The sequence below is a fragment of the Panthera uncia genome (assembly GCF_023721935.1).
Source record: "Panthera uncia isolate 11264 chromosome B2 unlocalized genomic scaffold, Puncia_PCG_1.0 HiC_scaffold_24, whole genome shotgun sequence".
Taxonomy (NCBI): Eukaryota; Metazoa; Chordata; class Mammalia; order Carnivora; family Felidae; genus Panthera; species Panthera uncia.
In genome coordinates, this window is record NW_026057580.1 from 68,133,302 (window position 1) to 68,145,774 (window position 12,473).

Below are 12,473 nucleotides of genomic sequence, written 5' to 3' on the forward strand. Positions count from 1 at the left end.
CCAAAGTATGTTCCTCAGAACTTATCCTTTGGTTAATTTATTTTTATTTTTATTTGTTTATTTATTTAAAAAATAAATGTTTATTCATTTTTGACAGAGAGAAAGATTGTGAGTGGGGGTCAGGGAGGGGAAAGAGAGAGGGGGACAGACGATCCAAAGCGGGCTCTTCACTGACAGCAGCAAGCCTGATGAGGGGCTCGAACTCATGAACTGTGAGATCATGACCTGAGCTGAAGTTGGATGCTCAAGTGACTAAGCCACCCAGGTGCCCTGGTTAATTTCTTTTTAAAAAAGAGGATGAGGTTCTTAATCTTTATCCCCCATCGAGATTCACAGGTGCATGTTAGCACAGTACTGTAAGTTTCTGAAAACTTACTTGGTTTTCTGTTTGCTTTTATGTACTTTTTACTAGTATATATATTGACTTAGTTTGCATATGTTTATAAATATGACATAAAAGTTACAGTCTTAGCCATTTTCAAGTGTACAGTATAATAATGTTAACTATACATACCTTGTTGTGCAACAGATCTCTAGGACTTTTCATCTTGTGAAATGAAACTCTATACCTATTAAATAACCCAACTCCCCTTAATCTTATGTATATTTTTGCTTAAAGCACATCAATCCTATTTGGAATGAGACTAAATACAAAAGAATGACTGAGATAAAATGGTTTAGAGTAGTATTTTTTAAGTGAGATATATGTCAGTATGGAGATTAATTATAATACCACTGAAAATTTGTATGGCTGTGAATCAGAAATAAAGTAGGAAATGTGTCAGAAAACTTCTGCCTTTTAAATATATATCTAGGGCGCCTGGGTGGCTCAGTCGGTTAAGCAGCTGACTTCAGCTCAGGTCATGATCTCACGGTCCATGAGTTCGAGCCCCGCATCGGGCTCTGTGCTGACAGCTCAGAGCCTGCAGCCTGTTTCAGATTCTGTGTCTCCCTCTCTCTAACCCTCCCCCATTCATGCTCTGCCTCTCTCTGTCTCAAAAATAAATAAATGTTAAATATATATCTAAAAGCATTACTAAGTGTAGGAAACTTTTTCTTTTTGTTGCATAGGTTTTGTGAGGTTTCTAGAAGGCTATTATATTGTGTTAATAACTAAAAGGAGGAAGATGGCAGATATTGGAGGTCATGCAATATATAAGGTTGAAGATACAAATATGATCTATATACCCAACGATTCTGTACGAATTACTCATCCTGATGAAGCCCGGTATGTAGCAGTGGTAACTATTGTTTGTTATTGTTGTTGTTTTTAAATGTGGTAGACCAACTAGGAAACAAAATACAGTCAAAATATTATAGGTATTATGTTAAAGATGCAAAATACTAGCTCAGAATTCTGTAGTTTTGTCCAAGGTCTATTATTAACCTCTGTTACAACAGTTGATTCAGGTGAGGATCAACAACAGCTACTAAAGGCATTAGGTGAAATGTTATTGAGGGAAGAATATTCACTCAGTCTCAACATCTACTCCATGAATCTTTTTATTTACAAAGAAAAAAAAGAATGGCAAACATACTTAACCCAAATGTTCAAACTTAGCATCATGTGACAAAACTGACATTATCTGCCTCTCAGTGTGAAGCAATGGGAAGGACACAGATTACCTGCATAGTTTTCTTGCTAAAAATATATATGTATTTGTTTTTTTATGCTGTGCTCACCATGATGAGTGTGGTTCCTGTCTGTTGCCATATGACATTGTTACAGTGTTATTAACTACATTCCCTGTGCTGTACTTTTCATCCCTGTGATTTATTTTACAACTGGGAGTTTATACCCCTTAATCCTCTTCACCTGTTTCACCCATCCTCCAATCCAACCCCCTCCCCTCTGGCAATATTTATCTTGAATCTGAGCATGAGGAAATAATCAGACAAACCCATCTTGTGGGACATTCTGTAAGACAACTGGCCTGAACTCTTTAAAGATGACAGTGTCATCAAAGACCGAAAAAGCCAGAGGACAGTTTTAGATTTTAGAACAGGCATGACAACCAGATGCAGCACATGAATATCTGTTGGATCCTGGATTAAAACGTATGTGTGCGTACACAGGTGTGTGCATTTACACACAGAGCTGCAAAGAACTTCATGTGCACAGTTTGTACGTGGATTATATACTAGGAGGTACTGAATCAATATTAAATTTTAAGTGTAAAAATGATATTCTTTTTTTTTAGGAGATTATCTTTGTTCATAATAGATATATACTAAAATATTTAGGAGTGAAGTGTCATCATGCCTGCTACTTACTGAAAATGCTTTAGGAAAATAAAACGTACTTGTGTATTTAAAAAGAGGGAATGTGCATGTGTGTGTTTAAGGAGAGAGATCTAACAGTGAATTCAAACGAAGGACATAATGGGATTTATTGTACTATTTTTCCTTCCAATTTTTCTGTAGACTTGAAATCTTTAAAACGTTTTGGAGGGAAATTAGCCTTGGGAGCCTTGGGAATGTGGGAAAAGGCTATTAATAAGTTGATAGAGAAAAGAGTTGATAATAAGTTGATAGAGAAAAGAATAGAATTGATTTATCTTAATACATAAATTTATTTATTATGAACATAATAAAGGTTAAAATGGAACAAAGTTAGGCATGCTTATTTGTTTTTAAGTTTAAATTTTAGTTACACTCTATACTTTTATAGTGTTGTTCTAGATACATGAGCCAAAATTTAAAGGTGGTGTGGCTCTCTTGCTTAAGAACCTCTTAGTGGATTTTGGACTCTCATGATTCTGTCCTTGATGATATATGGAAATGGAGTTGTCAAAAAATAATTGGTTTCAGATTATTTACTTATTCAGATTAAATAAGAATTTAACAAAGTAGTCCTTTGTCTTATACTAACTGAAAAACATTATATCCTGCATATCTTACAGGAAGACATAGTATGTTGATTGAAAGTAAATTAGGTACTCCCAAAAGAAAACAAAAACACTGACTCAAAAAGATACATGCACCCCTATGTTTATTGCAACATTATCTACAGTAGCCAAGATGTGGAAGCAACTCAAGTATCCATCCATAGATGAATGGATAAATAAGATGTGGTGCATATTCGTGTACACACACACACACACACACACACACCCCATGGAATATTACTCAGCCATAAAGAGAATGAGCTCTTGTGATTCGTGACAATATGGGTAGACCTAGAAGGTGTTACGCTAAGTAAAATAAGTCAGACAGAGAAAGATAAATGCCATGTGGATCTCATTTATATGTGGAATCTGAAAAACAATACAAATAACAAACCAAAACCAGAAACAGACTCATGAATACAGAGAACAAATTGGTGGTTGCCATAGGAGCAGAGGTGGGAGGATGGGTGAAATAGGTGAAGGGGATTGAGAAGTACAAGCTTCCAGTTATAAATAAGTCATGAAGATGAAAAGTACAGCATGGGGAATATAGTCAATAATATTGTAATAATGTTGTATCATGACAGATGGTAAGTACACTTAGCATAGTGAACATTGAGTAATGTACAGAATTGTCAAATCACCATGTTGTACACCTGAAACCAATATAACATTTTTGTCAACTATACTTCAGTAATAAATTTTTTTTAAAAAGTAAATCAGACCAGCACATGTGAATCTAAGGGGTGAGAAAAAGTTGAAGAGGTTATTACTTATAAACCTCATCTTTATGATTCTTTAGCCAGGAATGGTAAAACAAATTATGTTGTTCTATATAGTGATTTGACTGTCTTTAAAGAGTGAAATTACTGGGGCACCTGGGTGGCTCAGTCGGTTAAGTGTCTGACTTTGGCTCAGGGCACGATCTAGCAGTTTGTGAATTCAAGCCCCGCGTTAAGCTCTGTGCTGACAGCTCAGAGCCTGGAGCCTGCTTCAGATTCTGTCTCTCTCTCTGCCCCTCCCCAGCTCACACTCTGTCTCTCTCAAAAATAAATAAATTTTAAAAATAATTAAAAAATTAAAATTATTTATTAAAATAAAGAGTGAAATTACTGTAGGATTAATACTGTGTAGCAGTGGACATTATCCAGAGCAAGATACAATTATATTAATAGTTTGTTATAGGTAGGCTGAAGTAGTATTACTAGATAGGTAAAACTTGTAACGTATTTATAAAACTATATAATGCAATAAGTCACTTAAGTTAAAAGATTTGGTGGTGTGCCTGGCTGCCTCAGTTGGAAGAGCATGCAAGTCTTGATCTCTGAGTCATGAGTTTGAGCCCCATGTTGGGTGCAGAGATTACTAAAAAGTAAATAAATAAACTTAAAAAAAGACTTGGTAAAATATTAGGAAATACAAATACAGTACAACTGAACATTTTATACAAAATGAGAAGTAGAGGTTATCCCTGCAATGCATGGTTGTATCAGCACTAGAAATTTTTTCTGGAGCACTTCACTACATTAAAATATTTTGGGGAAAACTATGATCATCTCAATATTTGTAGAAAATATGCTTAACAAACTCAGTACCCGTTTGTGATCAAAAGTCTTTAAAAAGTTGAAAGAATTTGAAAAAATGTTAACATGTATTAATCCTGAGGGATAGATATGCAGATATTTTATTCTGTACATTTGGTTTTTTTGTTTGTTTGTTTGTTTTTTTGTTTGTTTTGCAGTTGAAAAACTTTACAACTTAAAATCATGGTGACCACGAACATTTTTGCTTGTTTTCATTACTCTCCTCTCTCCAACCTCAAAGCATTTGCAAAGCACAAAATTGTAAAAAAAAAGAACAGTATTTACTTCTGTCTTGCCCTGAGTCTAAGTGCCCCACATCTCAGTACATGACTCTCCCTCTCTGGCACAATCAGGGATGAGGAAGTGGTCAAACTATAAAGTTAAGGGTCTCTGAAGGGACAATCAACAGACTTAGAAATTGCTTCAGATGAAATTCCTACTGCAGCTATGGATTGAATTCCCCAGGGTTTTTAAAAAATATTTTATTTTTAAGTAATCTCTGCACCCATCATGGGACTTGAATTCACAGCCCCGAGATCAAGAGTTGCATGCTCTACCAATTGAGCCAGCCAGGTGGCCCCTGAATTCCTCAGTAGTAATGAGAGTATTCACAAATATAAATGTATATGTGAGTACAATTAAGCTATGCAAAATAATAGTATTATGTGAATGTAATATGCTTTTCTTTTTAGGTATCTACGAATCTTTCAAAATGTGGACCTATCTAGCAATTTTTACTTTAGGTAAGTCTAAACTTAGTTTTTCTCTTGTTAGTCACTTAAATGTTTATATTATTTTCCAGGAAGTAAAAACAAAATCAGAGGACACAATAGTACTTCCTTTATTTTTTTTTATTGGCCAAATTATTTCATCTAAAAACATAAAGGTACAGGTATTTCTTCCCTTTAAAAATCTTATAATTGAATATTGAATGGGCAAATTAAAGGGCAACTGTTCTCACTATAAACATCCTCTTGGTTTTAGGTGGAATTTTAATGAAATATTCTTATTTTGTAATTTTTAATTACAAAATGAAATTTGCATTCAGTTTCTAATACAGAGTTGTAACCATTTCACAGTTCAATGTTTAGTTAACCATCTAGCAAAATTAAAAACAAATTCAGGATAGGAAGAACTATTGCAATACCAAGATACTGCTAATGGCATTGTAAATTAATAGTTTTCCTGAAGAGGAATGTAGCATTAAGTATTTGTGAAAATATATCCTAAGAAAATAAATTAGGAGAGAAAATATTAATTCCTGTTTATAAAGGGACACTTATAGCTTCTCTGTTTATGATAGCCCCAAGCGAGCAAGCCAGCCAATGCAGGGACAACCCAAATACCAATAGTTGAACGACAGGCAAGTAAATTTTAACAGAGCATTGTGATAGAGTATTATACTACCACTGATGTGGCCAATATGTAGGCCTAGGAGATACAGAGTTATTGTGCTAAGTGGAAAATTCTTTCAGCTGTAATATCCAAACTAAAAAGGTAGAACACAAAATAGCATGCACCAAAAAGGACATGAGTGCTAAGGACTAAATGAGGGCCTAGAGTGTTGTAACTCCTGATGCCATGCACTGATGCATTATTTTAAATTTATTAAAAAAAATTTTTTTAACATTAGCCACTTTTTTTTTGTTTATTTATTTATTTTGAGAAAGAGAGCACATGTAAGTGTGAGCCAGGGGAGGGGCAGAGAGAGAGGGAGAGAGAGAGAATCTCAAGCAGGCTCAGTGCTATCAGCACAGAGCCCATGTGGGGCTGGATCTCACAAACCGTGAGATCATGACCTGAGCTGAGATCAAGAGTCGGATGCTTAACTGAGCCACCCCAGCGCCCCTTTAAATTGTTTATACAGTTAACCACTTGTTTACCTATGAAATAAAGAAAAACGTGTTTACTATATAGAATGGGTTATGTCTTCATAAAACTGAAGGGAGTTCATTATTTTAACAGTAGTATATATTGAAGGGCTCCTAAAGAAAGAACTTTCACTTCCTCAAATGTTTATTGAATGTATATTTCCATTGTGTTTATCTCAGTCATCTGCCTCTCTGTCTTTGTTGCTTAATTTTATGTTTATAGCATCTGCAAGTTATCACTGCAGCTTGGTGGTGCTGTTAGAAATGGTCCTCTGCTCCATGATTTCAACTTCGTTTGTATCCTGACACTGAGCTCTCTGGCCAAGTCATCCCATAAGTAAAATATGTTGGTTGAGGTTTTTGTGTCTGATAAGTAAGTTTAAAAAAGCATATACTACATTCTTAAGATTCGGCTGGAATAAAGCAGTTACTCTAACTAGGAAAAAATTGATTTTTAAAAGTTGAAAATCAACATCCCTCCCCCCCCACCCCTGCGTGTATTGAGATATTACTGACATATATCATCTATAAGTTTAAGGTGTACAACGTGATGTTTAGATACACATAAATAGTATGACATAATTACCACAATAAGGTTAGTCAACACCTCCATCCCCTCACATAATTATGAGGGTGTGTGTGTGTGTTGAAAACATTCCAGATGTGCTCTTAACAAATTTTAGGTTGTAATTCATTACTGTTAATTACAGTTGCCATGCTATGCATTAGATGCCCAGATCTTTTTTGTCTTATAGCTGGGAGTTTGTACCGTGTGACCAGTACACAGCTTATTTGGCTTTTTTAGATTCTGCATAGAAGTGAGAACATATGGAAATAATCAGACTTATTTCACTTACTATACTGCCCTCAAGTTCCATCTATGTTGTTGCAAATAGCAGGATTTCTGTCTTTTATTTTTATGGTTGAGTGATACCTGTGTGTGTATGTGCACCATATCCTTTTTATCCATTTACCTATTTCTGGACTCTTAGGATGTTTCCATGTTTTGGCTATCATGAATAATGCTTCAGTCAACATGGGTATGCAGATATCTCTTAAGATGATGATTTAATTTCTTTTGGCTATATACTCATAAGTGGGAATACTGGATCATATGGCAGTTCTATTTTTTTCTTTTGAGAGACAGAGAGTGTGAGCAGATGAGGGGCAGAGAGAGAGGGAGAGAGAGAATCCCAAGCAGGCTCTGTGCTGTCAATGCAGAGCCTGATGCAGGGCTCGAACTCACAGACCTTGAGATCATGACCTGAGCTGAAATCAAAAGTTGGATACTCAACCAACTGAGTACTCAGGCATCCCTGGTAGTTCTATTTTTAGTTTTTTAAGGAACTTCCATACAGTTTCTACAGTGACTGAACCAATTTACATTCCCACCAGCAGTGCACAAGTGTTCTTTTTTCTCCATAGCTTAACCAACACTTGTCTCTTGTCTTTTTGATAATAGCCATTATAGCAGATATGAGTTGCACTCTCATTGTGTTTTTAATTTGCATCCCTGATGTGATGTTGAACATTTTTTCATGTGTCTGTAGGGCATTTTCTTTGGGAAAATGCCTATTCAGGTCCTTTGCCCATTATTTAATTGGATTGTTTGGTTTTCGTTTTGGTGATTTGTGTTGTGTTTTTTTGTTTGGGTTTTTTTTATTTTTTATTTTTTAATTTTTTGCTCTTGAGTTATATGAGTTCCGTATGTGCTTTGGATATTAACCCCTTACTAGATACATGGTTTGTAAATATTTTCTCCCATTACATAGGTTGCCTTTTTATTTTGTTGATTTTTTTTCTGTGCAGAAGCTTTTTGGTTTGCTGTAGTCCCACTTATTTATTTTTGCTTTTGTTGCCTGTTCTTTTGGTGTCATATCCATAAAAGCTTTGCTAAAACTAATGTCAAAGAGCTTTTCCCCTTTGTCTTCTTCTAGTAAGTTTACAGTTTGGGGTCTTACATTTAAGTCTTTAATCCATCTTGAGTTAGTTTTTGTGAGTGGTGTAAGACAAGAGTCCAACTTCATTGTTTGCATGTGGTTATCCAGTTTTCCCAGCACCATTTATTGAAGAGACTATCCTTTCTCCATGTGTCGTCTTGGCTCTCTTGTCAAATAGTTGACTCTGTATGCATGGGTTTCTTTCTGGGCTTTCAGTTCTATTCCACTGATCTACGTATGTGTCTGCTTTTATACCACACTACTTTGAATGTTGTAGCTTTGTAAAAAAGTTTGAAATCTGAAAGTGTGATGCCTCCATCTTTGTTCTTTCTTTTTTTTTTTTTTTAATTTTTTTTTTAATGTTTATTTATTTTTGAGACAGAGAGAGACAGAGCATGAACAGGGGAGGGTCAGAGAGAGGGAGACACGGAATCCGAAACAGGCTCCAGGCTCCGAGCTGTCAGCACAGAGCCCGACGCGGGGCTCGAACTCACGGACCACGAGATCGTGACCTGAGCCAAAGTCGGCCGCCCAACCGACTGAGCCACCCAGGCACCCCTCTTTGTTCTTTCTTAAGATTGCTTTGGCTATTGGTGGTCTTTTGTGGTTCCATACAAATTTTAGGATTGTTTGTTCTACCTCTGTGAAAAATGTCGTTGGAATTTTGATATGGATCTGTGGATGACTTTGGGTAGTATGGACATTTGAACAATATTAATTCTGATCTATGAACATGGGGAATCTTTCCATTTATTTGTATCTTCAGTTTATTTAATCAGTGTCTTACAATTTTTAGTGTAAGATCTTTCTCCTCCTTGGTTAAATTTATTCCTTCGTATTTTATTTTTTGATGCTATTGTAAATATGATTGAAAAACCAACTTCTTAATACAACTTTTATCCCTGAGATTAGATACTAGTAAAATTAATGGCTTCATCTAGCAAATGTAGTAAAATTGAATTTCACAAATGAAAAAAATAAATTTCAATCAAATTATATGAATAAATTATATTATTCATAAAGAAGAAATAATAATTGAAATAATTTGTGAGTCTTCAGACAAAATTGCAGCCATCTTTATGAATTTGGGTACACATGAATTCTAGATGACATTCTGTGCTAAAATATATAACTAGACATACTTTAAAAATTATTAATTATGTGAAATCAGAATTGTAAAATGGGTTTCTTATGGCCTCAAAGCCAAATTTTATTTGCAAAGACTGTGATAACTTTTTGGATGAGTATTACTCTTCTAAAACAAATTTTATCATAATGGCTTGTATTTTCTTTTTAAAACATTTTTTTAATATTTATTTATTTTTGAGATAGATAGAGAGAGAGAGAGAGAATGGGGGAGGGACAGAGAGAGAGGGAGACACAGAATCCGAAGCAGCCTCCAGGCTTTAAGCTGTTAGCACAGAGCCTGACGCGGATCTTGAACTCACTAATCATGAGATCATGACCTGAACCGAAGCTGGATGCCTAACTGACTGAGCCACCCAGATGCCCCTGTATTATTTTCTTATTCCTGTTTTATTATGAAGTCGGTTATGGAACTGCCACTAAAAATTAATAGAATTATTTTTGTTCATAGGTAAACTAGAGTACAGACCATGCACTATTGCGTAGATACTGTAACATCTATACAACTCTATTCAGATATGTATGAGAGTGTGACCTCTTTGCACAAGGCTGTGATGTTATACCGATCTCACTGTAAAGCAAAAAATGCACATTGCAAGTCAGTGAATGTTGGTTTCTCATATATTTCTAATTGTGCAAATGCCTAAGTCATGCAGTGATTTAAAAGGTTTTTTTTTAATGTTTATTTTTGAGAGAGAAAGAGGGAGAGAGACAGAACGTGAGTGAAGGAGGGACAGAGAGAGAGGGAGACATAGAATTTGAAGCAGGCTCCAGGCTTTGAGCTGTCAGCACAGAGCCCAATGCGGGGCTCAAACTCACCTACTGTGAGATCATGACCTCAGCTGAAGTCGGATGCTCAACTAACTGAGCTACCCAGGTGCCCTATTTTTTAATTGAAGCATAGTAGACATACAATATTATATTAGTTTCAGGTGTACAACATAATGAATTGACAATTCTGCTTATTACTCAGTGTTCATCATGGTAAGTATAGTCATCATCTATCATCATACAACATCATTACAATATTATTGACTATATTCCCTATGCTGTGCTTTTCATCCCTGTGATTTACTTACTTTATAATTTTAAGCTTGTGCCCCTTAATCCCCTTTATCTCTTTTGCCCATCTTGCATTCTTGCCTCACTGGCAATGACCAGTTCTCTGCATTTATGAGTCTGTTTCTGTTTTTGTTTGTGTTGTTTTTTAGATTCCACATTTGAGTGAAATCATACAGTATTTCTCTTTATCTGTCTGACTTATATCACTTAGTGTAATGCCCTCTAAGTCCATCTTTGTTGTTGCAAATGACAAGAGCTCATTCTTTTTTATTGTTTTCAGTGGATGCTTAGGTTGCCTCCATATTTATATATTGGCTATTGTAGATAATGCTGCAATAAACATAGGGGAGCATATATCTTTTCAAATTAGTGTTTTTGTTTTCATTGGGTAAATACCCAGAAGTGGAATTACTGGCTTGAAAGTATTTCTGTTTTTAATTTTTTTAGGGATGCAGTGATTTTTAAATTTCCAGTTACATTCATGGTTTTATAGTGCTTGCTTGAATAGCATCGCTTCCAAGTAACAGAACAGGTGCTAATATAGTTGACAGTTTTTGATTCCATATAGGAGCCAAGACTGAAATATGTTTTGCTTTTATAATTCTTACTAAGTTTCAGTTATGTTCTTAGTTACAGCTATGATTTGTCCCACTCACTTCAATATAATCTCACTGTCTTGCGAATGCCCCTGGAGATGTTAAAGTCAGAAACAACCCAGACTCGCCAGGAGAGTTTCGACATCTTTGAAGATGAAGGATTAATTACACAGGGTGGAAGTGGTAGGTGGTTTTCAGCACATCTAACGCATGTTAATACGGCATCCGTGAAATGGCATCTCATGAAATTAACTCACATTTCCCTCATATTTCCCTATCCCTTATTGTTCTTTGTCCTTACATGAGGTTGTTCCAGATACATGAACTTAACCAGTTCATTTTTGGAGAGACCGTTAATCATGATGTGATTTCATTTGTGGGCCAGCCAGAAAATTGTGTGCTGACATTTCCTAGGAAATTTCCATGTACTTTTAATGGAATACATTTTAGGTCTAGACTTGTGGTGAAGTTTGAAAGGGAAATTGGTTTTTTTGAATATTGGAGAATACACCACTATTTTACTTCTTGGAGAGTTTTGGAAAAAATTCATCATGGGTTATCTGTTATGTCCTAGACATTTGCTGCAGTATCTCTGATTCTCATAAAAACTCTTCTCAGTAGATATGATGCCACTTTTAAAGAAATAAATACTAAGTGGAAAACCTAGGTGTAGAGATTAAGATCACATGGCCAGTGTGCTGAGGAACCAGTACAGCATATCAAAAACTGTTCTTATTTTGATTGGTCCCAGCTTGACCCAAGAGTCAAGCAAACAGGCCTTTTCATTTTATTTTTATTTTTTTTCAATATATGAAGTTTACTGTCAAATTGGTTTCCATACAACACCCAGTGCTCATCCCAAAAGGTGCCCTCCTCACTACCCATCACCCACACTCCCCTCCCTCCTATCCCCCATCAACCCTCAGTTTGTTCTCAGTTTTTAAGAGTCTCTTATGCTTTGGCTCTCTTCCACTCTAACCTCTTTCAGATAGGGATTTATAAATATGTAAACACGTTACTCTTCTCACCAAATTTGTTTTAGAAAATATAATTATTTTTCATAAATCTGTGTTATTAGTGTTTACATGCAATGGGTTTATTGTCACTTTAAAATGGATTAAATAAGTGTGCACAATAATTCTGTTTTAATTGTTTTTTAATTTTTTCAATTTTATTTATTTTATTTTGAGAGAGAGACAGAGAGTGAGCAGGGGAGAGGCAGAGAGGGAGGGAGAGAGAGGGAGAAACCCAAGCAGGCTCCTTGTGGTCAGCACAGAGCCTGATGTGGGCTCAAAGTCACAACCATGAGATCACGACCTGAGCTGAAACCAAGAGTCGGATGTTCAACCGAATGAGCCACCAGGCACCCCTCAGTTTTAATTTCTTT

General features: G+C 35.6%; 1 protein-coding gene across 6 annotated transcripts in view; it reads left to right on the top strand.

Moving 5' to 3' along the window:
• Window positions 1-12,473, top strand: part of FIG4 (FIG4 phosphoinositide 5-phosphatase) — a 131,951-nt gene that overhangs the window by 26,357 nt on the left and 93,121 nt on the right. For 5 of the 6 annotated variants that reach the window (XM_049654157.1, XM_049654156.1, XM_049654153.1 and 2 more), the window contains 3 exons: window positions 1,072-1,228; window positions 5,164-5,214; window positions 11,121-11,269. In XM_049654157.1, coding sequence (XP_049510114.1) covers window positions 1,072-1,228; window positions 5,164-5,214; window positions 11,121-11,269 — 357 coding nt within the window. The remainder of the gene's footprint in view (window positions 1-1,071; window positions 1,229-5,163; window positions 5,215-11,120; window positions 11,270-12,473) is intronic. The other variant, XM_049654158.1, reaches the window with a different exon arrangement.